General features: G+C 23.8%; 2 protein-coding genes across 2 annotated transcripts; one reads left to right on the top strand and one right to left on the bottom strand.

The window, feature by feature from the left end:
• Positions 1-1,850: 1,850 nt before the first annotated feature.
• On the top strand, positions 1,851-9,450 carry LOC134837823 (uncharacterized). The gene is made up of 5 exons (XM_063853212.1): positions 1,851-1,970; positions 6,808-6,918; positions 8,385-8,622; positions 8,849-9,006; positions 9,070-9,450. The coding sequence occupies exons 1-5, from the start codon at positions 1,851-1,853 to the stop codon at positions 9,214-9,216; spliced, it is 774 nt and encodes a 257-aa protein (XP_063709282.1). The 3' UTR covers positions 9,217-9,450.
• A 965-nt stretch (positions 9,451-10,415) lies between these two features.
• On the bottom strand, positions 10,416-11,697 carry LOC134838547 (caspase-1-like). Its single transcript, XM_063854094.1, has 2 exons — positions 11,358-11,697; positions 10,416-11,298 (listed from the first exon to the last, which is right to left on the bottom strand). Exons 1-2 carry the CDS (start codon positions 11,679-11,681, stop codon positions 10,693-10,695), a joined length of 930 nt encoding a protein of 309 aa, XP_063710164.1. The 5' UTR covers positions 11,682-11,697; the 3' UTR covers positions 10,416-10,692.
• Between the last annotated feature and the right edge of the window lie 1,331 nt (positions 11,698-13,028).

The raw sequence follows: 13,028 nt of genomic DNA, 5'->3' as shown, positions 1-13,028 counted from the left end.
TTTCATTTTCTTTCCTTCCAAACGAAAAATTTTGCTTTTTTATTCACTTATCGACTACTTAATGGAGGAAAAAAGAAGTAGAAATATCAAATTACCACAAAATAAACACTCTCAAAGAAGAAAATAAGGAAAAACTGCGCGCAAAAAATCCAGAGTTATTAATTTTTATGGATTCAAATGAAAATTGATCCGTCTTGCTAATGAAGAAAGGAAATATTTATTTATGTACCTACAGCAACAACAAATTCGTGCCAAGAAACTGTTGATTTTCGTATACTTAGCTGCCTACTTTGACATGACGTGAACTTTAATATCTTTTGTATTTATAAGGTGTTATGAATATTTTTTGTTTGGGTAATGAAACCCTCAATCGAGGCGCAAAATAAATATTAAATGAAGACAGAGACAGGTGAAAACATTGACATTCAAAATAAAATGAAATAAATTCCTGGCGGAGTGTTTTCAGCACGAACGTTAAGGTGAAGGAAAAGAAGTGCATGTCAAAAGTTAACTATTAAAGACTTTTTAGCATGAAAAGTTTTGGCAAAGAAAAGTTTTTAGCATACTTTTGAATAAATAAGAGGGTTTTTTGAATACATAACCTATAAATTTGAGGAGTATTAAAATGTGAAAGATTGATTTAGTGATCTCAGAAGAATTATTCAAAATGGCGGCTTTAAAAATTTTCGCGCCTTTTTTAATTTTTTATAGTTTTAATACAATTTTTGAATTATTTGAATTTTTTAAAAATATTTTTAAAAAATTAATGAATAATAATTAATTTTTAATTAATAATTAAATAATAACCTACATTTAACTAATTAAAAGCCGAAGCATTTTAAAAAATTATGATTTTAAAAAAAAATTAAAATTAAATTTATTATTTAATTTTTTTATTATTTATTTAATTAAATTAAATTATATTTATTTATTTATTAAAAAAAAATCAAGAAAAAATTAAATAAATCTAAATAATAAATAAAATTGAACAGAAACATCATTTTTTGTTTAAAAATAATCAATTTAAAAAAAATCTAAATATTAAAAAAATTTTATATTTATAAAATTATTTTGAATTAAAAATTAGAATTAATGAAATTACTTTATTTTTTAATAAATCATCATTACGAAATTTCATCAACGATCAATATTCATAAAAATAACTTGAAAAGAAACCTCTAAAAATAACACGAAAAAAATTGACTAAAAATCCTTTTTCAATATTATGCAAAAATTGACGATCAATGAATCACTCATGTAGAATGAATTTTGTTTGTTTTTATCAAAAACAAAAAAAAAGGTTAACACAAAAATAATTTTCCCCTATTTTATTTTTAATATCTTCCAACAAAATTGACGTTAACAAAATAAATCAATAAACCTCCTTTTGCAAATTTATTATTCATATTGCACCTTTCTCACTCCTACTTTCGCACAAAAAGGGAACAATCGCCAGGATGCAACCAACTTTTGTTTGAAACTCCAAACTTCAAAGCTAAAACTTACGCAACGCGCTTCATAAAAATTAAAAGCGAACTAATCGTTCATCGTTAAGCAACGTTTTTTTGTACTTCTCGCGACTTCTTCTTATTAATAAAAAAAAATAAAAATTATTACTCATTAAATTAATTTAAATAATAATGTTTATGATGGCATCTCATGTTAATGGCATCTAGTCTTAGTTAAGTCGCAATCAAGAAAAAAAAAAAAAAAATAATTTGTGAACAAACAAAACTTTAGTTAAGACAATTACTTAGTCGTCGCGTGACTTTTGAACCAAAAAGACGGAAAAATATTTAAATAATTCTGCGAGATAAGAAACTGATAAAAAAAATTAATAAAAAGTGACAATGATGAAACCAAAAATTGGATTACTGATATTTGCATTGCAAATTTTCGCTTGTCAATGCGTGAAAACGGAATTGTACTGCACGGATTTGCGACCTCAGAACAGCATTGAAGTTGATGATGTATGTAAATTATTGTTTACTGCGTCAAAAAGGGTGTAATTATATCGAATCGTTTGAAATAATCTCTTATGACAGAAATATATCATTAAATTGTTCAATATTTTATTTCTTTGAGTTATTGCCATATTTTAGTGAAATGTTCGAGCAAAGGCATTATAAACAAAACATGTGAAGTGAATTTATTGAAAAATTTATTTTATCATACTTTGAAATTATTGATGGTATAAATACATAAAAAGGAGGGAAATATTTGAAATATTAAAGCATCATAAATTTTCAAAGCATTTTATTGTGACTTTGTGTTTCAAAGAGGTTTCTGGAAATTGGTGATATTTTACAAATATTAAAAAATAAAGAAATGAAAATAGAACAAACTTGAATATTTCATCGACTTGTGAAAAGAAAAAAAAAATAAAGTATTATTTAGATCTTTTTTAACAGAAAATCTATTTAATATTATTTGTTTTATGTAAACTTCAGATCTAAAATAAATTTAATATAAAAATTAAAAGTGCAAAAAAAACTCTTATATTCATTAATTTGAAAAAAAAAAATTTAAAAAAAAAATAAATTAAAAAAAAAATAAATTTAAATTAAAAAAAAATAATTTAAGAGAAATATTAAATTTAAAATTTTCTAACAACTTAAAAAAATTAAATAGTGCTGATTTTGAAAAAAAAATAAATAAAATTTAATTCAATTTTTTTCCTTCAAAAAGTTGTTGAAACTTATCAAAATTTTACAATTACAATTAGTATCAATTTAAATTGAATAAATAATTTTTTAAAATAAATTTTAACAAATAATTTTTTGCTTTTTTTCTGAATTTATTCAATGTTTCAAACATGAAAAAAATATTTATTTTAGAAAAAAAAATAATAAAGAAATATTTTTTTTGAAAATGCAATCCTATAAAAATAATATTTTTTTTTTATTTTTTGCAATTTTAACAAAATTTAATTTTTTTTTATTTTTTAATTTCTTATTTGTCAATACATACTTAAGTGTTTTTTTTTAGCAATATTTACTTAAAAATTTTGCATTTTATTTTGAAAAATTAATTAAAAATTATTTTTATTTATTTATTTTTTTTTTATTTTAACTATTAGTTATTATTAATTATTTTAAATAATTTTCAATTTAGATTTTTTTTAATTAATTAAATTTAATTAATTAATTAAATAATAATAATAATATTCAATAAATTCATACAAAATATATGTTTCATTAAAAATTTAATTTTTTAAGAAATTTATGAATAGCAGTAACCTTGAGGACAAATTAAAAAAAAAACATTAATTTTAATGTATAGAAGGATCTCAAACATTCTCGAATGTTTAAAATTCAAAAATTTTCTTACCTTAAAAAAAAATCTTTTTTTTATCATATTTTTTCTTGAGAAGTAATTTCTTCTTTTTTAGAAAAAAAAAATTAAATTTGTATATTTTATATAATTTTTTATTAAAAATATCAAAAAATATATTATCAATCATATTATAATTAAATATCATAAATTATTTACAAGAATTCTTTGTTAATTTTTTTTAAGTAGAAATACTGTCGATTTTTTTTTATTTTTTTAAGAATTCATGCTTTTATGCTACAATCAATGCTCGAGCAAGCGGCAGTTTCCGTGTTGATATAATTGTTAAATTTGCACCACAAGACATTTTTCAAGCCATTATGCGCCGTCAAATGTCGTTTCAAGCTAATCTTATTCTTGTACTTTTTATTGCACATTTGACACTCGAACTTTTGCGACTCCTTCGGCTGTTTATAAAACTGCATGAGACTTTCTGCCGGATCCTCGATGTTATTTTCCTTCACGGTTGACTTGTGCGTACCTGACTCAAAGTGTCGCTTCAAGTGATAAAGTCGCGAAAATTTCATGTTGCAAACGGTGCAATAAAAACACGGTTTCGGCATATTTTCTTGATCGCCCCCGAGATTATTGTTCATGTTCACTGTGGCCAAAGCTTGTTCGTACTGCGTCGCATACATACTTGGCGGCGAGAAATTCATCATGGATTGCTCGTCGATCATACTGTCGCAAGATTCGACGCTATTTTGCATGGCGGGATAGTCAAAAGTGGCGTCGTAGTTGTTGCGATGCGCATCAACAGCGCCATCTTCCGGCGGTTGGTAGTAGGAGTGATGTTCGTAGTATTCGTATTGTTGATGCGCCGTGATGTGAGGTTGAAGGGAGGTTGGTTGCATTTGATGCTGATTGTGATAGAACATGTCGGAATGACAATTGGGGACACTGTTGTAACTGTTCATCATCTCTTCCGTCATGTTTTGGTTCCAAGCATTGCAAGCTGCTGCTGCATTGGCTTTGTACCAATTGATTTGCCCGTTGAACGAACTAAATTCAAATGTTTCTTGTGACTCGAATTCCATATTTCTTAAAATTATTTTTTTATTCTAATTTTTTTTTTAATTTTTTTTTGAACTTGTCTCGTCGATCGTCGCTGATAAACTGATAACATGAAAGGATGCGGTTCCTTCATTTATTTGGTTCAAACCCGAACTAGTTTCAATTCATAAAAAAATTACTAAAAACTATCAATGGACCGATTTCCCCTCTCCAAGCGGTCTATTTACCTTAAAAAGTTCACTCTTTCCCTTTCATTCGCACCTCCTTGAACTTAATGGGATTATTTTTCCGCATAAACAAGACCATACCGGTCTTTGAACAACTTGTTTGTCGCTCCGCACGTACGTACGGCGCATCCATACATCATACGTAGTTGTATAGATATGCCGCCATGTACAGCTACCGTGCACGTACGCAATAAAAAATTACCGAAAACTGCATCATTCATTTCTCGGAAAACAGGTAGTCGAATCCTTTATGTAAATAAATAGAAGGTTTGTGTTCGTTTGGGCGTACATGACTTCATTCATGAAAAAAAACTGTGACGCATCGTTACATAAGACATGGCGAGATTTATCAATGAAAGTGTCGTTTAGGTATTTTTTTGAATGATTTATTTTTTAAAACTTGATTGATTCATAAAAAATACTAATGAAAAAGAGTTTATGAATGATTTAAAAACGCCTCAATGGTTCAAGGATTTTTGAAGGTCATTTTTTGGAAATTAAGATGCAACAAACGCTCATTCAATTTTTTAAAAATCGTTTCAGAGACGTATCTTGAGCTTTTTTTAGAGTAAAAATTCTTGTAAAATCTAAAATTTGGAGCTGTTTTGTTTTAAGGAATTCCAAATTTTTATTAGAATTTATTTGATTAAAATTTGAAAAAAAATAATAAAAATTTAGACAGAATTTTATGATATATTTTTTTACAATTTTCTACAATAAGAAACTATTTTTTGTATTTTTTCTTTAATTTGTTATAAGTACCATTATTTTTTTAAAATTATTTTATTAAAAAAAAATAATTAAAATAAAAATGTTAATTTTAAAAAATTATTTTTTATCAATTTTAATTGAAAAATAATTAATTCAAAAATAAAAAATAATAATTCTAAATTTCTAAAAAAAATAATTATTTTAAAAAAATAATTAAAATTACAAATTATTTTATAAAAATATTTAAAAAATTATATTTTTATTTTTTTAAATAAAATTTAAAAAAAATAAATTTTTTAAAATAATTAAAATTTTAAATAAATTTTATTAATAAATAATTTAATTTTCGCAAAAATTAAGTTAAAATAAATTTTTTGTCATTTGTTTTATTTAAAAAAAAATTTTTGTCAATATTTTTTATTTATTGAAAAATGAAAAAAAAAATCTAAAATTAGCAAATTAATATTATTTGGAAGGAAAATTGAATCCCTTTTTTTTGTATTTTTATAATTATTTTTTTTTATAATTTTTTTAATATAATTTTTTCATAAATTGTTAAGATTTTTAAATTAAAGACCTGCTAAAAGATTTTAAAAATAAATTATAAAAATTCCCATAGAATCTTTTGACACAAAATTTTAGTTATAGTGTTTCAATTTTGCCTAAATTTCATTAATTTCAGTCTAAATTAATTAAATTTTAATTTTTATTCGTTAATTTTCTTTCCAAATTCGTAACTCGTGATTTATAGAACAAAAATTTCTCGCTTGAAACAAAAAATATTAAAATTTTTTCAAATAATTTCGATGTCTGGCAAATTCATTCATAGATCCTGCGCAGGTCAAACTCAATTTGTCTCCTTTTTCTGTATTTTTTTCTTTGTATTATGTCATATTATTACATGATTTGTTTACTTTAAAAATTGCATAAACGGATCACCACTCGCAATATAATAAAAAATAAATGCGAAACAAGAGAGACAAGTAAAAAGGTCTAATTTGCCTTTTCTTCTCATATTCATGAAACGCTTGAATATTTCAAACGAAACAAGAGTTTATTTGAAAAAATTATAAAGTTTTCTAATTACCTAACAATGCCGATTCTATACTTAGGTTGTCCGTACTATAGTTAAAAATTCATGAATGGATTATCCTTTTTTTTGGGAAATTTTTGGGTCATCGTTGTCTCGTTGGCCTTTAATTTTGCAATTACGCCATAATATGCAAGATTTTTGCCCTAAGATTGTTTTTTTAGGAGATGACATAAAATGTTATTTTCTTTTTTTAAGTGAAGGTTTTTGTTAATAAAAAAAAATGTATCAATTTCTGAGAAAGGCTTCGAATGACGGGTTTTGGCCTTGGAAGCAATTTTCGTTTGTTTCTCTCGTGTAAAAACATGTTCGCAATAATGATACAATGACATTACCCCTTTTGATGCGAAACCATTGGAACATAACTACCGAACTCTGTAATTACAAACGAACAATGTTAATTGAATTTATTCTTTTCTCACTAATTTCCAGATAATGGGCATGTGGTTTGGCACCGAAGTCATTACGCATCATCACCACGAGGTTGGCGAATATCGTTATGATAGCTGTATCGTTGTGCATCTCTCGGAAATCACGCATGAGGTAATTTTAAAAAAAAATTCATAAAAATAAAAAAAAAAAATTTTAATAAATTAATATAAAAAATTATTTTTTAATTTAATTTAATTAAACTCTTTTTTATTTCATTTAAAAAAAATTAACAAAAATAAAAAAAAATAAACTAAAATTTATTTAAAATTAATTACAACTAATTTATTAAATTTTTTTATTTTTTTTTTTTTTAATTTTAAAAATTTAAAAATAAATTTAATTATTTAAATAATAAAAAAAATAATAAATAAAATTAAAAAAAAATAGAAATCATTTAAAATATTTTTTTTTTTAATTTTTAAAATTAATTAAATAAAATAAAAAATTAAATTAAAAAAAATTTAAATTAAATTAAATAATAAAAAAAAATTATTATATAAATTATTTATTTTTAATTAAATTTGATTAAAAAATGAAAAATAAATAAAAAAAATATCATTAAAAAATAACGACCTTGATAAAAAAAAATATTGCAATTTGTGACTAATTGCCGTTCAATCAAAACTTTGTGTCAGAATTTGAAGCAAAGTACAAACAAAAAGCATGCAAGACAATGGAAAAGTTCTAAATAATTTGACAATTGTTTTCGTGAGTGAGTGATGTGAGTCAAGGTAGATGAGCAGAAAACAAACTGAATGAAAATGAAAATAAATGGCTTTAATGAAAAAGTTGATATTGGCATCAATTACGACGATCAATGGTTAATGATGTCAATTTGTTTGTCATTTGAAGTTTACGTGAGTCATCAAAGTGTGCAAAAAATTATTAATAGTTAAGAGTGTGAAGAATAATTGGATGAGTGTTGATTAAGCGTTGAAATTAACTAATTTAATGGAAAATTACAGCGGAAATGAACTTTGTGAATTTTTAGGAGTTTAACGAGTCAAAATTTTAATTTTAAATAATAAAATAAAAATTAAATAATTTTAATTGAAAAATAAAAAAAAAAATAAATTTCGAATAATTTTTAATATTTAATAAAATTTAAATTTTTTATTTAATTTTATATAATTTTTACTAAAAATATAAATTTTTAAGAATATTTTGTGAGTTTTAGATCATGAATGATTCATTAAAAAATTAAATTACCACAAAGTTGTCAATGTGAAAAAATATTTTTTTTTTCGAAAATTTAAAATAATTTAAATTAAATAAATTAAAATTAAAAAAAAAAAAAAAATATTAATTAAAAAAAACATAATTCAAAAATGCGAAAAAAAATTTTTTTTTCAACCAAACTTTTAAGTTGAAAAAAAAATTAATTTTGATAAAAAAAAAAATAAAATAAAAATAAATAAATAAAAATAAAAATAAATAAGATAAAAAAAAATTTTAGAAAAATAAAATGAAAAATTTTCATAAATGAAGATTTTAAAAAATTTTGTTGAAATTTTTATCAGAAAAAAATTTAAATTTCGTATCACGTCAAAAAATTTAACTCCAAATTTCCTTTTCAGATGATGCAAAATCGAGACCACAAACATCACAACCACGGATATGGACAAGATTACGTGCCCCATGACAGAGACAGTCACCGAAGGCACAACAGTCGCGATTCTGTCGATCAAGCATACAAAAACCAACCGAGTCGTTACTTGCGTTTGATTTGGGACGAAAAAGGTCACGCTCTGGAATACACTTTGCGCTTCAACAACACTCGTCGCGGCTTTTGGATGTCATCTTCTCCACAAAAAGGTAAAATTTTCTTAATAATTTTGACAAAAAAAATAAAAATTTTATTAAAAATCTTCATTTTTCGTTAAATTTGTGTTCATTTCCCTTTTGAATGTTAAAAATTTTCACAGTTGGTTGTGATCCAAGCTCATGCTGCCTCACACCGTTCTCGAAACTAAGTAAAACTTTTATATGTGTTAATTTTCTCTTTCTTTCTCTCTTTTTTGCTTTTTTCGCAAAACTACAGGAACTATGCTTGAAATGCCCTACAATCAATTTACAGGCACAGTGCAAGTAATCAAGGCCGTTGGAACGCACATCGTACTCACGTTCTGCCAGAATTTGCCAACAAGTCAACTTTTCTCCGTTGTGCTGTCACGACATCCGAACGAATTGTCATCAGATGTGAGTTGCAAAAAAAAAAATTTTTTTTCAAGGAAAAATTATTAAAATTATTTTTTTTTGTAGGAAATCCAAAGTGTTCGTAGTTTGTTGAAACGCCGCGGTTTAGAAGTCTCATCCGTACGGAAAGTTTGTCTGAATGGAGCACCACAATTGACAATCAGTTTCGCAACATTACTTCTGCTTGCGCTGCCGTTCGTCTTCAAACTATAAAAAAATCTCTGTCAAGGTTTCTGATCCTAAAGAAAAAAAAAAAAAAACAAGTTTCATTTACTTCAGGGAATCTCATCTTGTTGTCATCGTCATGTTTTTCTTGATTAGTCATGTAAAGAAAAAAAAACTTTTTTATTAATAATTTGCAAAAAAGCAATTTCTTTTTTATTTTAATATAAATTTAATGAGAAAAATCATAAAAAAATATTTTTAGCTGCAACAGCTTTTTACAAAAAATTTAAAAAAAAAATACGCCTTATTTTTATTAAATTAAAAATAAAATAATTTAAAATTTTTTTCATGTTCTAAAGTTATGATAATTAAAAAAAAATATTTAAGAATAAATTTTAACACATAAAAACCAAAAAATATTGATATTGTTTAAAAACCTTAAAATTTAAGGATAAATATAAATTTTAAAAAAGATCAAACAAATAATTTTAGAATTATGTAATAAAAAAAAAAAAATGAGATAAATAAAGAATAAAATAAATTTCTGTAAGATGTCGTGTAAAAGTGTCTTTTTATTAATTTTCTTTAAATATTGCGTCATTTTGTCGTCGCTTTTAAAAAAAGTTGAGTACCCAATTATCGTTCAATTATTTTATACCTTTTTAGAAATAATTCCTACGCACTTTTTTTTTATTTTTTGCTGAATTTTAACATTTGAGACAAATTTAATTTGGTGTTGTCAATGGTCAGTAATACATTTTAATCAAAATTTTATATCAATTTTTTTTTCTTATAACTCAAAGAATATAGAGTTATCATATTTAAAAAATTTCTTAATGAATTTAAAAATTTTTAAAGTCTACATTTTTGTCTTTTTAATTTTTTTTAAAAAAATAAAAAAATTAAAAAAAAATAAAAAAAAAAATAAAATAAAAAAAAAAATAAAAAAAAAATAAAAAAAAAAATTTAAAAAAAATAAAAAATAAATCAAAAAAATAAAAAAAATCAAAAAAATAAAATAAAATAAGAAAAAATAAATAAAAAAGTAAAATTAAATAAAAATTAAGAAAATTTTTACCTTTACATTTTTAGTTTTTTTTTTTAATTTAAAAAAAATAATTTTTTCTTAATAATGAATAATAAAAATCTTAAAAATAAAAAAAAAACTGAAAAAACAAATTTGTTAAAAAATAGGTAAGTTGTTGTGTCATTCTAGAATATTCTGTGTCATAATTTGATCACACACAAAAAAATTCGTACAAAACGATATTGCATTGCTTAAACATCTTACTTCCGATTTTAGTCATCTAAATTATTTTTTAATTGAATTCAATTAATTTAAAACAATTAAAGAATAATGTTGTTGTTTTTTCTTCGGGTTACCAACCGTTCAACGTTGAAATATAATTAAACTTTGAAAAAAAAAATTAATTTGACACTTTTGACCTTTTTTGATTAAAATTCTTCTTTTTGACTTTTTTTAAAGGGTTTTTAACAACGTGGGTGGCTTTAAAGGGATTTCCTCTATTTTTTCGTAAAATACAAAATTTTCGTCAACATCGAAACAATACTCGGCATTTGCTTTTTTGCGTGCATTTTGTTGTTTCCCGGCACGTTGCTCTCAAAATCGTAAGCTACTCGTCTCGTCACTGCCGTTAAAAGTGTCAATAAATCGTCATTTTTGCCATTCAAGTCGAGCTCGGCACACAACGCTTGAATAAACCACGATCCGTTGTCGGGATTTCGCCACGAATAATGTCCTTCGAAGGTCGAATACATGACGAGAAGATCCGCCATCGTTGGAATAGAAAAAGTTACGGGAACGGCTTTTGCTGGAGCATCTGGCGAATCAAATTCAATTTTTCGCACTGCTTCGGTGATTCTGTCGCCGCGACATGCTTGGATGAAGAAAAGTTTCGGTTTGCCGATGAGCGAGGGACATTTGTCGCCGAAAAATGGCTCGTAAAGCTCTTCAACGGGATATTTTTTGTCTTTGGCCCAAAGCATGTTATTTTCGCCGTGTGTCATGATAACTGTGAGGAAGCAATCGTTGTTCGAATGATCCATTTGAGAAATTTTAAAAATTTTGCTTTTGACTTCTTCGTATTTGAGATCCGTTTCACTGATGATCTAAATTCAAAAATTAAAAAAAAAAAAAAAATTATTAAAAATTAAAAAAAAATTCTTACTTCAAAATCGAAATTTTTCAGAGTAGTTTTCAATCGTTTTTCATCCAAATGCGTTCCGCTCCTCTCTTTCATGGATTTAAATTTGTAATGATTTAAAATTAAAGCGATTCCTCGTTTTTTGTTCGTCATGTCGTAATATCGGTTTTCATGGTGATCATATTTTGGGCGAGAATCTATTTGAGTTCTCGGTGCCGGCAATGGAGGAGCTTGCTTTGAAAATAATTTTCTTTTTCTTCCGTCGTTATTTGGACCGGTATCCATTTCATCAGGCACCTCAAGACTCTCATATGAAGAACTTGGAGAAGAATTTTTGCTTGATGACATTTTTCAGGTGAATAAAATTCAAAACGAAGCGACTCAGGTAAAAAATTGACTTGAAATGAGCAAAATTTTTTATCAGTTTAAATTTTTTTTAGAGATAAATGTCTTATCAGCTTTTATCATTTTTGATTAAAAATGCTTGATAGAATACTTTGATATTGAAAAAATGGCGTAAATATTTGGTGAGTCATAAATATTTTGTTTACCTGTTTAATTTTTATTTATTTTGTAAAATTATTTTTCAATAAAAAATTAAATAATTTTTTAATCAATTAAATTCAATTAAAGGTCAAATTTTAGCAAATCATCGAGTTTTTAATATTTTCTGAAAAAAATATTTTAAAAAATTCAATATAAAATGGTAAAGTATTTGAATAAAATTTTGAAAATATTAAATTCATTTGTTTCAATTATAAAAATTTTTTTTTTCAATGAAGAAATAATAAATTTAAATAAAATTTAAAATTTAATTAAATTTATTTTAAATTTAAAAATAAATTAATTAAAAAATAAAATTAAAAATAAAAATAAAAATTAAAATTAAAAATAAAAAAAAAATAAAAATAAAAAAAATAAAAAAAAATAAAAATAAAAATAAAAATAAAAATAAAAATAAAAATAAAAATAAAAATAAAAATAAAAATAAAAATAAAAATAAAAATAAAAATAAAAATAAAAATAAAAATAAAAATAAAAATAAAAATAAAAATAAAAATAAAAATAAAAATAAAAATAAAAATAAAAATAAAAATAAAAATAAAAATAAAAATAAAAATAAAAATAAAAATAAAATAAAATAAAAATAAATTTAACGTCTCCAAAAATTCAAAATCTACTTACTTCTGACTCCATCTACCTTCCAATCTTCACAACTATTCGCAAATCCACAATGACGTCACACCCAAAAACGTCACTCGTGAAAATAATAAAATGTGAGCGAATACTCTCACTCTTATTTTTCACTTTATCACAACGACGACGACGACGATGATGATGAGACTTTTCTAAAAATAGATTTTCTCCCTCACAGTAAGTCACGAATCACATGGTCTTCATTTACTGCGAGCGTAAGTTGAGAGTACTACACATTTATTAAGATATCAGACACGTTTGAGCACGAAAGTACGAAAATATTGTAAATATGAAGCTACGTCATCGCAATTTTTCGTGTGCGAGTACTTTATTCGGTTTTATAGCTATAGATTGGACTTTTGGAGTGTATTCACCTTTTATTGCATTAATTAAGAGATTTTCATATGAAAATTTGTTTTTTGATTGAATTTTATTTTTTTTTTAATTAAAATTAAATTTTTATCAATTTTTTGTGAAAAATATTTTTTTTTGTTTTTA

Source organism: Culicoides brevitarsis, chromosome 1 (genome assembly GCF_036172545.1).
Source record: "Culicoides brevitarsis isolate CSIRO-B50_1 chromosome 1, AGI_CSIRO_Cbre_v1, whole genome shotgun sequence".
Classification (NCBI taxonomy): domain Eukaryota; kingdom Metazoa; phylum Arthropoda; class Insecta; order Diptera; family Ceratopogonidae; genus Culicoides; species Culicoides brevitarsis.
The sequence above is the reverse complement of the archived record's forward strand: the minus strand, read 5'-3'. Positions and strand labels throughout refer to the sequence as shown.